The sequence below is a fragment of the Mus musculus genome, chromosome 5 (assembly GCF_000001635.26).
Source record: "Mus musculus strain C57BL/6J chromosome 5, GRCm38.p6 C57BL/6J".
Classification (NCBI taxonomy): domain Eukaryota; kingdom Metazoa; phylum Chordata; class Mammalia; order Rodentia; family Muridae; genus Mus; species Mus musculus.
The window spans coordinates 129,741,974-129,759,175 of NC_000071.6; the positions used below are offsets into that span (position 1 = coordinate 129,741,974).

At 45.4% G+C, this 17,202-nt stretch overlaps 1 protein-coding gene across 4 annotated transcripts in view; it reads left to right on the forward strand.

Annotated features, from left to right (window-relative positions):
• The window catches only part of Nipsnap2 (nipsnap homolog 2), a 33,312-nt gene extending 16,958 nt beyond the window's left edge, over positions 1 to 16,354 (forward strand). Inside the window, exons 4-11 of one of the 4 annotated variants that reach the window (XR_377054.4) lie at positions 2,732 to 2,826; positions 3,243 to 3,313; positions 4,354 to 4,494; positions 6,029 to 6,060; positions 7,601 to 7,661; positions 11,253 to 11,347; positions 12,799 to 12,952; positions 15,106 to 16,354. Coding sequence is in view for 1 of the 4 variants with exons in the window: in NM_008095.4 (NP_032121.3) it covers positions 2,732 to 2,826; positions 3,243 to 3,313; positions 4,354 to 4,494; positions 6,029 to 6,060; positions 11,253 to 11,347; positions 12,869 to 12,952; positions 15,106 to 15,170 (583 nt within the window). In the remaining 3 variants the exon portion in view is untranslated. The remainder of the gene's footprint in view (positions 1 to 2,731; positions 2,827 to 3,242; positions 3,314 to 4,353; positions 4,495 to 6,028; positions 6,061 to 7,600; positions 7,662 to 11,252; positions 11,348 to 12,798; positions 12,953 to 15,105) is intronic. The other 3 variants (XR_377052.4, XR_377051.4, NM_008095.4) reach the window with 3 other exon arrangements.
• The last annotated feature ends 848 nt before the right edge of the window (positions 16,355 to 17,202 follow it).

A 17,202-nucleotide genomic window follows, 5' to 3' on the forward strand; every position in this document is an offset into this window, starting at 1 on the left:
AAGATGTTGATCTCTCAGTTTTTCCCTCACCAAATGGCGTACTCCCTGTGCTCTGCCTCCCTGGTCATCTTTGTGTCCTGTCTGTGTCCTGTCTTAGATTCTTGGCTGGGTGTCTTTAGTGAGTTTAAATCTCACTTCAGACTCCACACCACAATCTCCAGCTCTCCTGTCCCTGCTGTGTTATAGTTAACCCTTTTTTGGGTTCTCGGAGATGAATCACCGAGGGCTGGCATTCTTCATGTGCCTTATATCAGGGTGCCCGCAAGTCTCCTCCTCCAACTCACTCTCAGCCTACCCAAGCCCTGTCCCCAAGTTAACTTTATCTCTGCCTGCCCTCCTGGCCTGGAACAACATGTCCCTTACTGTCCTAGTGACCCCTTACCCCAAAGTATGTCAGACAATCTGTAGTCAGACTTTTGGCTACTTTGTAGGTTCTTTTTCTTCCACCGCTCTCCACCTTTTCCACGTTTCAACCCCCAACACTAGATAGGAAAGAAGAAAAGAGAGAGGGAGAGGGAATGATGTTATCCTTAGACTCCTTCCTGCTGACTGGGGACATAGAGTTCCTTGGGGCGAGTTTGATCTTTGCCATCAGAAAATCTAATTTTTTCTTCCTCTCATTTCTTTTTGAGCACAATTACTTAACAAACAGGAACCAACAGTAATAGCAAACAACCTCTCAGGGTCTTACCATTTAAACACCCTCTGAAAAGTCCCCAGAATTCCAGATATCACACAGTTGCAGAAACTATCTGCCACTGGCAAAATCACACCCCTGCCAGAGCACGAGACATATCACAGTCAGCTGCTGTGGACAGTCCAAAGCAGCCCCATATCTCTTACCTGGGATTGAAATGAAAACATCCCATAATATTTCTGTGATTTTCAAAGAAACAAAAATTCTCACTACCTCTATCTACTTGAGTTGTGTTTTCTTCCCACACTGTGGTTTATTTTTATTTGTTTGTTTGTTTGTTTTCCTTTGCTATACAACTTTGAGCAGCACCTATTCCCGCGCAATGTAACTGCCACCTTTAGAGGCCCCTGTTAGGAGACACTGCCCACCCATCCAGTCGGTTCTCAGTACAAGTACTGCCTGCCTCACAGCCCCTGCCTAGATAAGGCCAGGGCTTATCAGAGCAAGTGTGGGGCTCTGCACAAGGACCGACTGATTCCATATGTGAGTCTGTGTAGCTACCTAGGGCCCACTGTCTGCCCCACCCTTACCCCCACCCCACCCTTACCCCCTCCCCTGTACCTCTCTGGTCCCCACCTTGTTTGTGCACACTGATGCCACTCCTCCCCAGTAGCTCCACTGCACAGTTGTTTACCTCCTGCTTACGTCAGGATGCTCGATAGTGGTAGCACATGACTGTAATCCAGACATTGGCACAAAGGAGGGTAGGGGCAGAGGCAGGAGGATCGTTGCAAGTTGGAAGCCTGTGTGGTTGACATAGCAAGTTCCAAGCTAGCCAGGGATACACAGCAAAATCCTGTGTTAGAAAACAAAAAAATCAAAAAACAAAACAAAAGAAAAAACACTAAACAACAATGTGTAGCACTTGTCACCATCCTCCGGTAATCACAATGTGTTGTCAACACTAATCAAGTAGCATTTCTTTTTTCTTTCATTTTGTTTTTAAGACAGGATCTAGTGCTAATGTTCTGTATAGCCAGGCATAGAGGCAGACGCTAGTACCTAAGAAGAGTCAGTCCCCAGTTTAAGGTCAGTCAATGTCAGCTACATGAGACCATGCCTACACCAAAGGAAGGTTACTGTGGAGTTAAGCTCAGATATGATGCCTGTTAAAAGACACGCGTGGCCATGACTTGTCAAGGCTCAGGCATCAGTCCCATTCCTGGTGGTCCTGAATTGGTTGGTGTGTTCATCGTGAGACCTCTGAGACACCCGAGCTGGCTGAGTCGAGTTGTTGCTTCACGTGTATGTTGTTTTGATTCACCCACTCTTAGATCACACAGTGTCTGGAGGTCCCCCCCAACCCCCCACCCCACAGCCTGCTCCCAGTGCCTTGCCCTGCTGAGCTGCCTAGTGCTCCCCTCTGCCTTGAATGCTTCCCCCCACGCTCTGATCTATCTCTTCCATGGCCTTGTGTGTAATTCCTGACTTTCATTCTTTATGGGAAGCCGCAGAACCTAACTGTTGCAAACATTGCATTCCTAAATAGCTTTGTTCTTTCTCCTAAAATAGCAAACAGTGGAGCCGGGGCTCCTGGAGCCTGGGACCTTTGGTCCTCTGTAAACACCTCTATCAGTGTGCAGGAGTTGCTTGTAACTCTTGCAGATAACCCGGGGTTAAAGCCTAAGCTGTTGATAAGTTGGGGGCTGATCTACAGCAGAATGTGGCTGACCCTTCAGTTCCGGATGGATGTCATCTTCTAAGTCTGCCTTGGAGGGCTGGAGAGATGGCTCAGTGGCTTTGGGCACTCGTTGCTCTTCCAGAGGACTCAGATTCAAGTCCCAGAGCCTACACGATGGTTTACAACCATTCATAACTCTAGTTCCACGAGATCGGATGCTGTCTTCTGGCGTCTGTGGGTACCAGGCACACTCATGGTACACAGATACACATGCAGATAAAACACTCAAATCCAAACCACGTATGTTGTAGAGGCAGTCGGCAGAACAGGCAGGCAGTGGTTTGCATTCCAGCTGATGCTTTCGGGGAAATGGCTCCCCTGTTTAATCGGCGCCGCTGTCTCTTCTCTTTAAGTCAAGAAGTGTTACCAAAGATCCACGAAGGCAAGCAGTACCCTTGTACCCTGGTGGGGACGTGGAACACGTGGTATGGCGAGCAGGATCAAGCAGGTAGGAAGCAGACGCCTTTGGGATGGCTAGCTCTTCCTCACGTAGCTCTGCAGTCCTCTCGTTGAATGGTCTGGTCAGTGAATGCTTGTTTTTGCAATCCTTCTCGAGTCTCATTCTGCTTTCATGGATCAAATGACTGATGTCTTCAGTCACTAGCTGTAAAACGACTTCTTTAAAAAATGCCCGAATCTGTTATGGAAACATAAGATAACTCAAGGGCAGATACGAGGCACACTATAATATTTTACCATGTTCACGTGGTGGATCCAAGGCTCAGTACAATGTTGTACTGTGTTCACGTGATGGATACAAGGCACACTACAGTGTGCTACTGTGTTCACAGAGCATGCACCTATATTGTCAAGGGAAGAGTTTCTTGACACTAAATGTTTTCTGTCTTTTAAAATCCATTTCAGTCCACCTCTGGAGGTATGAAGGAGGCTATCCAGCCCTCACGGAGGTCATGAATAAACTCAAAGAAAACCAGGTAACTTTGAAAAATACATGTGCGTGCGTGTGTGTGTGTGTGTGTGTGTGTGTGTGTACTTGAAAAATACACGCACGCGCACGTGCTTGTGCAGTCTAATGTGTATTCACACAGAACTTCATGACAACACTGTTATTAGCTTTTGTTATTAAGCCATTCAGCCTTCACAGTAGAAATTTCGTTGTATGAACTCTTAAAGTTGTATATAAGCATGAGATTGCCCGTTTTAATACCATCAAAATCACAGATCCTCCATGATACGACATTGCAAGTGAGGAGACAGTGCTTTGACACTGGCTAAGCTGCATGGTAGACACAGCCCTGGATAACATTAGCAGCTCAACCACTTACTCACTGTTTGTTTTCTTTTTGAATTTTTGCTTGTTTGTTTGTTTGTTTGAAATGGTCTCATCTAGCTCAGACTAGCCTCAAGTCCCTTACGTACCCAGGGATGGCCGTGAGCTCCTGATTGCCCTGCCTCCCAAACCCTGGGGCCGTAAGTGTGCACCTCCATACCTGCCTTCTATGATGCTGGGAATCAGACCCTGCTTAGTGGTTTAAAGTACGTGTTGTTCTTGTTGAAGACCAAGGTTTGGTTCCCACACTAACATATCAGCTCACGACCATCGTGACTCCAGGTATAAGATATCCAGGGGATCTTGTACCCTCTTCTGACCTTCATGGGTATCAGGCATATGCATGGTGCATATACATGCAGACAGGTAGAACAATCATACACAGGAAATAAAATAAAGAAATCTTTACAAACAAGCAAAAAACCTGGTATATGTTAGGAAGTTAATTCATTGGTTAGGAATTCGTTATTTCCGTGCAATAGATTCAAAACTAAGATGGAAGCTGGGTGTGGTGGCACACACCTTGGAGGCCAGCCTGGTCTACAGAGAGTTCCAGGACAGCCAGGGCTACCCAGAGAGACCCTGTCTATATCTATATCCTGTTACCGGTATGTAGATGTTATTAAAGCATATCTTCATGCAAGTATCTGAAGATTTCATGAGCATATTCTCTTTCACCCAAAGGAATTTGTAAATTTCCGAAAGGCCAGAAGTGACATGCTTCTCTCCAGGAAGAACCAGCTGCTGCTGGAGTTCAGTTTCTGGAATGAGCCAGTGCCAAGACCGGGCCCCAATATATACGAACTCAGGTCCTACCAACTCCGAGTAAGTAGCAGACAGGTGCACGCTGGCTGTCCTTCCCTGCTTCCTGATGCAGACAGGAAAATGGAAGTGAGCATTTTGTTATGTGTGTTTGGAGTCTTACGTTCATTTTTGAGGGGGCAGTGGCAATGATTGGAAACAGGGTCTCCGGTAGCCCAGGCTGCCCTTGAACTTGAGCTCCTCCCTCCCTGAGTGTTGGCGTTACAGGCATTACCACCACATCCATCTTGTATTTTGATCTGACTTGTTCCCAGCTCCCCAGCCCCACACCCCATCAAGTCTTTTTTGTTTGACTTTTTTTCCTCTTTCCTATCCCTTCTCTTCTGTTAAGTTCTTTTGTATTTAAGTCATTATATATAGTGTTTATTACTTGATGTTTTTCCAAATAACTTTTTTTTTTTTTTTGAGACAGGGTTTCTCTGTATAGCCCTGGCTGTCCTGAAACTCACTCTGTAGACCAAGCTGACCTCAAACTCAGAAATCCGCCTGCCTCTGCCTCCCAAGTGCTGGGATTAAAGGCGTGTGCCACCACTGCCCTGCTTTTTTTTTTTTAATTTAATTTTTTTTATATCCCACTCATTGTCCCCTCCCATCACCCCCTCCCACAATCTTTCCCCCCTCCCCCCTCCCCTTCTCATCTGAACAGGCGGGCCCCTGGGTATTCCCAAACTGTAGTACTTGAAGTCTCTGCTATAGCAGATTCTCCTCCTCCTCCCTTCTGGACACGGGGCTCACGGTGAGCCCTGCTACACCCGGTCTATACAGGCAGACACTGTTCCTGAGCCACATTGCATCCCCAGCTCCAGGCAACAGAAGAAAAACATCACGTGCAGAGCCAGGCACAATAGATAATAGCTGCCCTAGAGTGCCGAATCTCTCTGAGTTCAAAGCCACCCTGGTCTATAGAGAAAGTTCCAGCCAGCCACGGCTACCCAGAGAAGTCCTTTCTCAAAACAACAACAAAAAAGAACTGAATAAAAACTTAAAAATGAATGACCTACGGGCGTGGTGGCGCATGCCTTTAATCCCAGCACTCAGGAGGCAGAGGCAGGCGGATTTCTGAGTTCGAGGCCAGCCTGGTCTACAAAGTGAGTTCCAGGACAGCCAGGGCTATACAGAGAAACCCTGTCTCGAAAAAACAAAACAAAAACAAAACAAAAAAAAGAATGACCTAGATACAGCCTCGTCTTTCCGGGTAGCCTCTAATTGTACTTAGGATAGAAACCATGGTTAATTGTGTCGACTGACCACCTTCCCCCTGTGCACACCGGTCATCCTCCCCAGCCTCCAGCGGCAGTAGCGTTAAAGAGTGGCCTAATAATGGTCTTTGTGCTGGGGAAGATGGAGAGAGGTCCATCAGAGACTAGAGATGGACTAACAGTGGCTTAATCACCAGTGAGGATGGCTTCCCCTTGGGCTGTACGAAGGTTGTCTGTTCATATGACACCATAAAATATTAAGTCACAGCACAGACACAGTTTTGTTCCTGTTCTATGATTTTTTGATACAACTAACCAACATCTAAATTCCCTTTCAGCCAGGAACAATGATCGAGTGGGGCAACTACTGGTAAGTATGTTACAGGGTTGAGTCTGTTGGTCTCATTAATAGATTATTTCAAGCCATATCATGAATGATTTTTGCTTGTGTTGCTTTTTTTTTTTTAAATAATCTCATATCCCAAACTCACTGTATAACAAGACAGGCCTTGAACTCCTGATCTGTCTGCTTCTGCCTCCCAGGTTCCTGATGTACAAGTGTGTGCCTCAACACCTGCTTCATGCGGTAAATCCTTAGGTTTAAAAAAGTAAACAAGGGGCTGGAGAGATGGCTCAGCGGTTTAGAGCACTGACTGCTCTTCCAGAGGTCCTGAGTTCAAATCCCAGCAACCACATGGTGGCTCACAACCATCCGTAATGAGAACCAAATAGAGTGAGGCCGGAGCGAAAGGGAAGGTGGGGGAAGGAAGACATTGTCTTAAAAGAAAAAGTATAGTTTTGGCATATAGATCAGTGATACAGAACTGAAGAACTAGACGTTAACACTTGATTCATTTATGGGCAAGTATGCCGAGGTAAATCTTCCTTCAGAGAGGGAAGAGAGTTATTTCATTGAAAGATGCTGGGGAAACTCGGTATGTGGGAAAAAAAAAAAAAAAAAAACAAGGTTGAGTTTACACTTCTGCCTCACATGAAAAAAAAACAAAAAAAAAAACAAAAAAACAAAGGAACTCAAGAGGCTGGAGAGATGGCTCAGAGGAGAGCAGTTGCTGTTCATGTAGAGGACCCAGGTTGTCTCTTGGCACCATGACAGCTTACAGCAGTCTGTAGCTCCCATTCCAGGGTGTCTGCTGCCCTCTACTCACCTCTGAGGGCGCTGTGCACACACAGTGCACGTACATCCATGCATGTAAACACTCATCCATGTAAAATAAACAGTTCCTTTAAATGTAAGAACTGAAGCGTGGCGTGTTTAGATGAAAGCTTAGGGAAAGTCTGTATGCATCTGAGCTAGGCACAAGTTCTTAAGCTCTGTGCAAAAGCTCGATCAAGCTCGGTGTGGTAGCATACACTGCGCTCCCAGCATCCGAGAGGTAGAGGCAGGAAGATCAGCAGATCAAGGCGATCCTTAGCTACATAGCAAGTTTGAGTCTAGCCCAAGCTACTGAGATGCTGCCTCAAACAAGCAAAAAAGGAGTACATGTTTGGTTATATACTATGATAGGCACCATTTTATCAAGGGGGGTTGTTCATGCTTTGGAGCTGTGCATTTTATGCCATTGGCTCTCTCAACCTTCCTCACACTGTGACCCTTTATTACAGTTCATGTTGTGGTGACCCCCAACTGTGACATTTTCATTCCTCCTCCATAACTAATTTTGTTACTGTTATGAGTTGTAATGTAAATATTCATGTTCACTGATGCTCTTAGGTGACCCCCTGCAGGTTGAGGACCATTGTGTCAGCCTGTAACTGGAGATGGTCATAGCACTTCGATGACACTAATCAACTTCCACTCACAGAGCGGCCACAGGATGTATTGAGGTTACTTGGCTATGTTAAACTTCCTATATAGCAGGTTCCGCATTTGATTTATATTTTGCGTGTAGGGTAACTATTAAGATGGTGATCTCCTCTGCGGCACACGTTTGTCGTTATTACCAGGCTACGGCAAGTATATTTTCTTTGCCTCCCGTAACCGAATTGGAAAACTTCAGAATGAAATGAATCATCCAGAATATCTTGTCATAATCAGCGGAAAACTCTTCTCCCCCCCTCAGCAGTTACAGTGCACAGTTTGACTGATTTCCTTAATTCAAGATAATTGATCATATTTGTAATTTTTGTGACGATATCTGTAAAATTTATGGATAATCCATGGGTCATTCCTGGCAGAGGAAACTGGAAGCTTTGGTGGGGTCACGCTTAGGAGGCTCGTCTACGTGAAGGAGAGTTGGGGTGTGCAAAGTGGTTTCCAGTAGGCTGTCTCAGTCACTAATGGAATAGGGCACTCCTCTGGTTCTGAGCCCCTTTAGTGTTTGCATTCGGTACGTAAGGCTTCCCACCATTAAGAAAAAGCACTGGTCGAAGGGCGTGGTGGCACACGCCTTTAATCCCAGCACTCGGGAGGCAGAGGCAGGCGGATTTCTGAGTTCAAGGCCAGCCTGGTCTACAGAGTGAGTTCCAGGACAGCCAGGGCTACACAGAGAAACCCTGTCTCCAAAAAAACAAAAACAAACAAACAAACAAACAAACAAAAAAAGTAGCCTGGCCTGACCCTTAAGGGTTATTTTTCTTACAGTAGATGTTAGTAGCTTATTTTTCAGGTCCTGATCATTTAAATAAATGAGGATGAATCTGTCGCCCCAGACTTTACCCCTGCTAAACCCTTCGTGTGCCTGAGACCAGCTCAGAGCCATGGGTAGTACCATGGATTTCCTGGGTAATCCACTGCAAGGATGCCCGGAGAGACCCCAGCTTTGCTCTCCTGTGGGGATGAGATTGCTACATCCTTTGAAGCCCCTGCCTTCATTTTTAACTGAGATGGTAGAAAAGTGAATTTGGGAAGAATACATTTTAAACACTGTCAAGATTTCAGATTGTCTCACTCAATGTGGCTGGCGCCAGTAAAAGATGATGTTTAAGTTTAAAAAAAAAAAAAAACTGAGGCTGGAGAGATGGCTCAGTGGTTAAGAATACTGACTGCTCTTCCAGAGGTCCTGAGTTCAAATCCCAGCAACCACATGGTGGCTCACAACCATCTGTAATGAGATCTGACTCCTCCTTCTGGAGTGTCTGAAGACAGTGTACTTACATATAATAATAAATGAATACGTAAATAAATCTTTAAAAAAATAAACAGATTTATTTTAAAAACTGTTGCTTTTTTCAAGGTGTTAAATTTTTGAGGTGTTAAATCTTTTTTTTTTAAATTTATTTTTTCTTTTTTTCTTTTTTTTAAATATTTATTTATTATATGTAAGTACACTGTAGCTGTCTTCAGACTCTCCAGAAGAGGGAGTCAGATCACGTTACGGATGGTTGTGAGCCACCATGTGGTTGCTGGGATTTGAACTCTGGACCTTCGGAAGAGCAGTCGGGTGCTCTTACCCACTGAGCCATCTCACCAGCCCAATTTATTTATTCTTATTTCATGTGCATTCATGTTTTAACTGCATATATGTCTGTTGTGAAGGTGTCAGATCCCCTGGAACTGGAATTATAGGCAGTTGTAAGCCACGATGTGGTTGCTGGGATTTGAACTCAGGACCTCTGGAAGAGCAGTCAGTGCTCTTAACCACTGAGCCACCTCTCCAGCCCGGGGTGTTAAATCTTGAAAAGGAAGAGGGTTAGTTAGTTGGTTGGTTTCATTGTTTTTTTTTTTTTTTTTTTAAGGATTTGTTTTTATCGGTTTTACATTTGTGTCTGTGCGTGCACATGCATGCACCTCTGGGGGCCAAGGGTACAGGTGGTCATGAGCCCGCGGACAGGGGTACAGAGAATCGAAGTTCAGGTCCTCTAGAAGAGCAGCCTGGGCACACTGAGCTGCCTCTGCAGACCCCAAATGCCCATTTTAAGCCGTTTTGATCTCGGCTCTGTGCTGTGTGCCTCAGTAGCCCACATGTCTGCACGTCCTGTGCATTATAAGAACCGCAGTGCCTGGGTCTCTGAAAAGATCAAAAGCTGCAGGCAGCTTCAACTGTACCAGTGAGAGTCCTGACTGGAGCACAGAGTGTGCTGCCAGGAAGGGACCTCCTTACAGGACCCCGTGTGCTAGCTTTCCAAAAGGCCTAAGAGTCTCTTGCTGCTGTGGAAGAGTATCCTTTATGTCTGTTTCAGTACACGGGAATGGGGTCCCCCATAGATATGCTGCCCTTTGGCACCGTGGGTGCTGTGTATCAAAGGTTCCTCCCTTTCTTCTACTGAAGCATCTCTGTCTCTGTATGTGTCTGTCTGTCTCTCTCTCTCTCTCTCTCTCTCTCTCTCTCTCTCTCTCTCTCTCTCATTAGTTGTTCTGAGGCACGATCCAGAGTCTTTCATTGTGTAGCCCTGGCTATCCTGGAACTCACTCTGTAGACCAGGCTGGCCTCTTATCAAGGCTTAAAACCCTGACTCTCAGCAGCCATCAGTGTCAGTCACTGTTCAGCTAGGAGCAGGACTCGCATAGCCCCCCTCCACCACGTCGCGGTTTTGTCTGCCTCGAGCTTCTGCAGGTCTTGTGCTGTCACCGTCTCTGTGAGTTCGTACAAGCATTGCCAATTTATGTCTAGGAGACGGCTTCCCTGAAGTCATCCACCACCGCCTCTGGCTCTCACAATCTTTTTGCCCCCACCCCTAGTGCATAGATCCTTGCGGTTTTTATGTTTATAGAGACTCCATAGGACTGGACACTCCAAAGCACCTTACTCTCTGCTGTTGACCAGTTATGGGTCTGTTAATTGTTGTCTACGAGAGAAGCTCCGGTGAGGGTTGAGCGAGGCGCTGATCTACGGGCCTGGCATAAGTCATTCTATTGCTGTGTCCACTTAACAGAACAGTAGTAGAGGCTGTCCTCACCTGTAGTGTCAAGTGTGGATTCCTCTTGTGAAGTAGACCTTAAATCCAACCAGGAAGTAGACGATTGTCCCATAACGCTGGTGCCACTGTTACGCCAGTGGACATAGATTGTGAGGAGAGTTATCATAGATTGCAAAGTTAGCCACGAAGCAGTTCCTTTTAACACATCTCCTCCCCTTCCTGTTTATATCAAGTGTTAGAAGTATATATTTGCTACTAATAATAAACAGAAGTGGCCTTATATTGCTGTTTTTATTTTTGGAAAGTCAAGATTAAATATTATCTACTTCTCACAAAAATAATTAGCCTTCTAAGTACTGAGGGGAGAAAATCACTATGAGTTTGAGGTCATTAGGCTATATATGTTCTAGGCTAGCCCAGGGTACAGAAGAAGGCCCTAACTTCCCCCCAAAACCAAATAAAATAAAAACTTGATTGTATTTAATAACGTGACAAGTGCTAAACCAGTCTTCATTCCTAACAGCTGGCTGAGTGGAGAACATAGTCTGACTCTTTGCTGTGCCTAGAAAGGGCCTCAGTACGTAGCACAGGCTAGCCTGGACTCACTGTGTAGCCCAGGTTGCTCTCTAACTTACTGCAGATCCTCCTGCCTTTGCTTTCAAGTGCTGGGATTCGAGGTGTGCAGGAGCGCCCCCAGTGCCTCCTGACTCTCCTTAACTGTCGGACACTGCTCTTCTCTCACAGGGCCCGGGCCATTCGCTTTAGACAGGACAGTAATGAGGCAGTTGGGGGATTCTTCTCTCAAATTGGGCAGCTCTATATGGTGCACCATCTTTGGGGTATGTGTATTTTTCCTTCTTTTGTGATTTGCTGGGATTGAAGAATTCATTACTAGTTAAGTTGGAATGGTGGGATAAACCTTTACTCTTGAGAACCTTGGACACTATAGGAAAGGCGAGCATGGGGGGAGGGCTGGTAAATGCTGGACTATCTAGAAAAAGGCCAATAGCAAGAGGTCGGCGGATTCACAGCTTATAAACAGGGACAGGTTGGGATGAAGTCAGATGTGGTAGCACATGGCTAATAGTTCCAGCGCTCAGGAAGCTGAGGCAGGAGGATTGAGAGTTCACCATCAGCACGGGCCGCATGGCATGTTCCAGACCAGCCTTGAGCTAGAAAGCAAGCGAGGGTCAGAAAAATGGGCTGCTGGGGAGGGTATAGGGTATTGGGGAGGGGAGGGGGACAGGAAGGTAGATAGAATTCTGTTTCACTGCATGTTTGTATACACACACACACACACACACACACACACACACACATATATAAACATTAAACCTGGAAAAACAACAACCACCACCAGGATCTAGAGGGATAGCGCAGCAATTAAGAACTCACTGTCTTTTCAGAGAACTCGAGTGCCTTTCTGACCTCTGCAGGCACCTGCACTCACATGGCATACATCACACAGGCATACAAGCATACATGTAAATATATGAAAAGAAGCAAGGGTATGGCCTGGTGGCAAGACAGTTGCCTGGCATGTGCAAAAGCCCTGGGTTCCTCTTGATCAGAAAACAAACAAACAGCCACAAATAGCACAGACCGGTTACCAGTAGCATAGCCGAGGGAAACTAAGCCTCAGCAGATACATTGAGGCAAAAAGGGGCACTTCTGTAGTCTTCATTCCTCCCAGAAACCCCTGCTGCAGCCAGGGCTCTCCTCAACTGAGCTTGCCTGGTGTTTAAGAGCCCAAACCCTGCGCTAATGATAGATTATACCAGTAACCCTTCATCCTTTCGGCCCCCACTCAGCCCTGACCTGAATATGACATTGTCTGCTGAGGAGAGGTTTAGCCCACAAAGCTCCGAGTTTTCAAAGGTATAGAATTTATAAACAAACGTCAGAAGACAACCATAAAACCACTGTGTGTTCTAGAGCTGGTGAGATGACTCACTGGTTAAGGGTACCGGCACTCTTGAAGAGGGGAGGACCCAGTTCATTTACCAGCCTCCACCTAGTGGCTCTCAGTCACCTGTAACTCCAGAGCCAGAGAATCTGTGGCTCTCTTCTGGCCTCCATGGCATGCACAGACTGCACCTGCATACATACATATAGACGCACACGCGCAGGCAAGCCGTCCATACACATAAATTAAAATCTCAAATTTACAAACCAAGACAAAAGTTCATGTTCTACCCAGATCGTATTGCATGTGCCTGTAATCCCAGCACTTGAGAGGCAAAGACAAGGAGAGTCTGAGTCTGATGCTGTTGGTTGTCTATCTGGCTAGCTGAGGACTGCGCTTCTAGAAGGTGGGCATTGGGTCTGACTGAGGCCGCATTCCTGTGCTTCTGTTCAAGCTTATAAAGATCTTCAGACCCGGGAGGACATCCGGAACGCGGCCTGGCACAAGCATGGCTGGGAGGAGCTCGTGTACTATACAGGTAAGCTGTCAGTGACCCCGAGACGGGTTCCTGCTTGGAGTGCGCGTTTGGGAAAGTGTGGGCATGGTAGGCTAGGGTGTGAAGGTAAGGCTAGCAAGACATGAGACAGACCAGAGTTTTTTCCTAAATGCTGGCTTGATTTTGTTTCAAATGAAGAATCTTGATTCTTTAACCCAGCATGGTGGCTCGTGACTGTAATTCCAGCACCTTGGGGAACTGAGGTAGGAAAGTTACAAGAGAGGGCCAGCCTAGCCTACAGCGTCAGACCCTGTCTCAAAAAACAAAAAAAAAAAAAAAGCAGGAAGGGGCTGGAAAGACTGGCTGCTCTTTCAGAGGACCTGGGTCTGATTCCTAGCCCTCATGGTAGCTCACAACTCTCTGTAACTCCAGGTCAAGGGATCCAGTGTTTTTTTTTTTCCTCTATGAGCACAAAATGTATAGCACACAAACACAAAACACACATATGCATATAATTAATAAACTATTTTTTAAAGCAGAGGACAGATTAAATAAGAATATTGATTTTTATTACATATATTTTATAATATTTGATTATATTGCCTTGTAGAGTTTTCAGACATGTGGATAGCTTAATTTTTTTTAATTTAATTATTTTATTCCTTGGCTGTCCTGGAACTCAACTATGTAGACCAGGCTGGCCTCGAACTCACAGAGATCCACCTGCTTCTGTTTCCCAAGTTCTGAGATCAAAGGAGGACACCACCATACTGGGCTAGCTTTTTTTTTTTTTTTTTCCCAAATATTACTTTTTTTTTTTTAGTTTCTTTGTTCTCTGAAAGAATATTTCTTTTTTTTTCTAAAATTTTCTTTATTAAAACCATCAGTTCCCCAAAGTCATTTAATACACCAATTAAAAAGAATAGTTTTGTGAATAGGTATGGTGGGATACACATATTGAAGGCTAAGCATAAAAGATAAGCTGGACTACAGAGAAACAAATGCCAGCAATAAGAATAACAACGGTAATAATTAACTTAGGTCTGAGGGTATGGGTCAAACCTGGCCCCCAAAACCAAACATAATCAGAAATTTAATATTTGGTTGATTGGTTTTCCCAGAGGGTCTCACTACGTAGCCTTGGCTATCCTGGAATTCAAGTATGTAGACCAGTCTGGCCTTAAATTCACAGAGACTGGCATATAACCCTGAAGGGTATTTCAGCTACATACTTACTAGGAAGGCAAGAGAGCAGCCGATGGAGTAGAAATAGCTTGTCTTTTTAGTTAAAACAAATAAAATCACATAATTGAGCCAGGCCTGGTGCAGATTGGCGAGCTCGGCACCCCGAAAGTGCAGGTAGGAGGCTCCAGATCTGCGCGGTCCTTGGTTACATAGAAAGTGAAGGCCAGTCACAAAAGAAACACAACAGTGCGGCTATATGCAGTGTTGTGTTTTATTCTTGTGTCGTTTTGATGCAGGGTCTCTCTCTCTGTAGCCCAGGCTGGCTTCCCACACTCTGGGGTGACAGGTGTGAGCACCATGCCTCCTCTGGTCCCCCCTAAGCTTCTCGTCAGTTTCCAGAGCGTGATTTGGAAGTCGTTTTTACAAATTTTTCAAATGAAAAAAAAATTGTTTTTCTTTTCCATTTATTTCCATGTCCATCTCACTTTTCTGTGGGATACATTTAGACGCAGTATTATTTGGGGTTTTGTTTGTCTGTTTTAGTTTAAATAACCTTTGAGAAAGCGCTTTTTTTCATAACCAAGACTTTTCTTTTATTATTATTATTATTATTATTATTATTATTATTATTAATTTATTAATTTATTTATTTCCCAAGACAGAGTTTCTCTGTGTAGCCCTGGCTGTCCTGGAACTCACTCTGTTGACCAGGCTAGCCTCGAACTCAGAAATCCACCTGCCTCTGCTTCCCAAGTGCTGGGATTAAAAGCGTGCGCCACCACCACCCAGCAACCAAGACTTTCCTAATTTCTCATCAAAAGCAGCTCTGCCGGCCGGCCGACTCTCAGTTTCTGTAACATCCTTGTTGATGGAGTTGGGATTTCTGGCTCGGTTGCTCAGACTCTGCGCTTCCTAACAGCACACGCGTTTCTGGTCTGAGCAGGCGCAGTGTCCGTCTCTGCCCGGTGGGCTTGGGAAGGCCAGGGCAGTAACCTTCCGCTTCTTTTCAGTCCCACTCATTCAGGAAATGGAGTCCAGGATCATGATCCCGCTCAAGACCTCCCCGCTCCAGTGACGCTGCCGTGTGCCTACGCAGATTACAGTGACGAATACGTGTCATGATTTCATCTCACCCAGTCACCGAGTGGAAAGCAAGCCGAGGTGTAAACTGCTGTACATAGCTTGTAAGATCTCTTTCCTTTAAAATTGAATAATCAAGAACGGGAACTCAGGAGGGTTGAACTACCAGAAGCGGTGCAGCCTCAGCTCACCAACCGCTCCTTAGCCTCCGGCCCTTCAGGAAAACAGGATCATTTGAAGCCAGGTGTGGTAGCTTAGCACTCAGGGAGCTGAGGCAGGAGAATTACAATAAGTCCTAGGCCAATCTGGGCTACATAGAGAGTTTCAGACCAGCTTGGACCTTGTGAGACCCTGTCTCAATAACCAAAATTAAAGTTTGAATTCTCTCTGAGTAAAATCCCAGCTATGAAAAAGAATCAGCTACTATTTCTTGCTATTAAAAAAAAAATCTGTTTTACAATTACAGATTTTTTTTTTTTTTTTTACAAATTTCCTTCCTTCAGGAAGAAATACAAATGAAGTCACGTTTCCTGAGCAGTTTTTCTGAGTCTCAAACTAGGAACAAATTCTGAGTGTACCAATGGCTGCGAATGCTATGATTTTGTGACTTCTGGTCAGTCGGTCAGCAGGCCGGGATGTATCATTACCCTGAGCGAGCTGGAAGGGTGGTCACCCTGCACCTAGCCAGCCATGCAGGCTCCATCAGGCACCGTGTCCCCAGGGGTGGGCATGAACCAGTGCGCCACATGTGATTTTGAAATAAACACCTCAACTAGCACTAATTTTATTTGCAATATTTTTCTATAAAACAAGTAGCTCTTGGAAAAGAGGTTTTCTTTTCTAAGCCGCCGTTCGTGACCTCTGACCTCTGGTTCTATTTTGGTAAGCTCCCAGCAGACACTTCCAAGTCTTGTACCAAGGGCAGTGCACACTAGGTCTAAGTTGGCATAAACCTTCATATTCTGTCTGTCTCTGTTTGGTTTTGTTTTTAATATAGTGTGCCAATTTTGTGACTGTAATCATGTGAAAGCCCCATTGAACCGAAGAATTATGTCTGCCCTACAAATTGATTTGTGTAAAATAAAGTATAACTAAATCTCCTATCAGATGTCTAATTTTTACATGCGAATGATTTTCTCCAAGAACATACTAAAGTAAATAAAAGCCTCTTACTTTTCATGTGTTGCACGATTGAGACCTTTTTGTTGGTTCGTTTACTTAGCTCGTTTGACATTTTTGAACGCAGGGTGTAAGTATGTAGTGGAGGGCAGCCTCTAACTAAATCCTGCCTCCACCAGGCATCGCTAGGTGACATGCACGTACAGTACAGGAGCTCTCGGGACCACTCTGTTGTTTATGTTGGGGGGGGCGGAGCACGGGAGCCACAGTGTGCATGGAAATCCAGACAACTTAGAGTCAGCTTCTTCCATGCACATCCCTGAGATCCAACTCAGACAGCCAGGGTTGTCCACAGGCGCCGTTCCCCACTGAGCCACTTTGTTTGCTCTTGAGGTCTTTTGCTCTGAGCTTGTGCTGCGGAGGACTTGTACTGGGGCCATGAACTCAGGAGGAAGATAGGGCGTAGAGCAGAAGACACGTGCTGTTTAGTTGGTTTGATTTGATGTGGTTTCTTAAAGAGTGTCACTCTGTAGTCCATGATGGCTCAGAACACTCAGCATGCCCTGGCCTTCCCTCCCCAGGTGCTGGGGTTAAGTACATGAGCCATCACACCTAACCCCTCCCCATTTTTTTCAATGAGTCTCCTGATTGGCCAATAAACTTTTTTCCCCCAGACAGGGTTTCTCTGTGTAGCCCTGGTTGTCCTGGAACTTGCTCTGAAGACCAGGCTGGCCTCAAACTCAGAAATCCACCTGCCTCTGCCTCCCAAGTGCTGGGATTAAAGGCGTGCACCACCACTGCCTGGCTGGCCAATAAACTTAAAGCAATCATCAAGCTCTAAGACTCACTCTCCCATCTTCAGAAGGAGGAAAATCTGCTGTACTTCTCTTTGGAGTTTTTATGAAAAT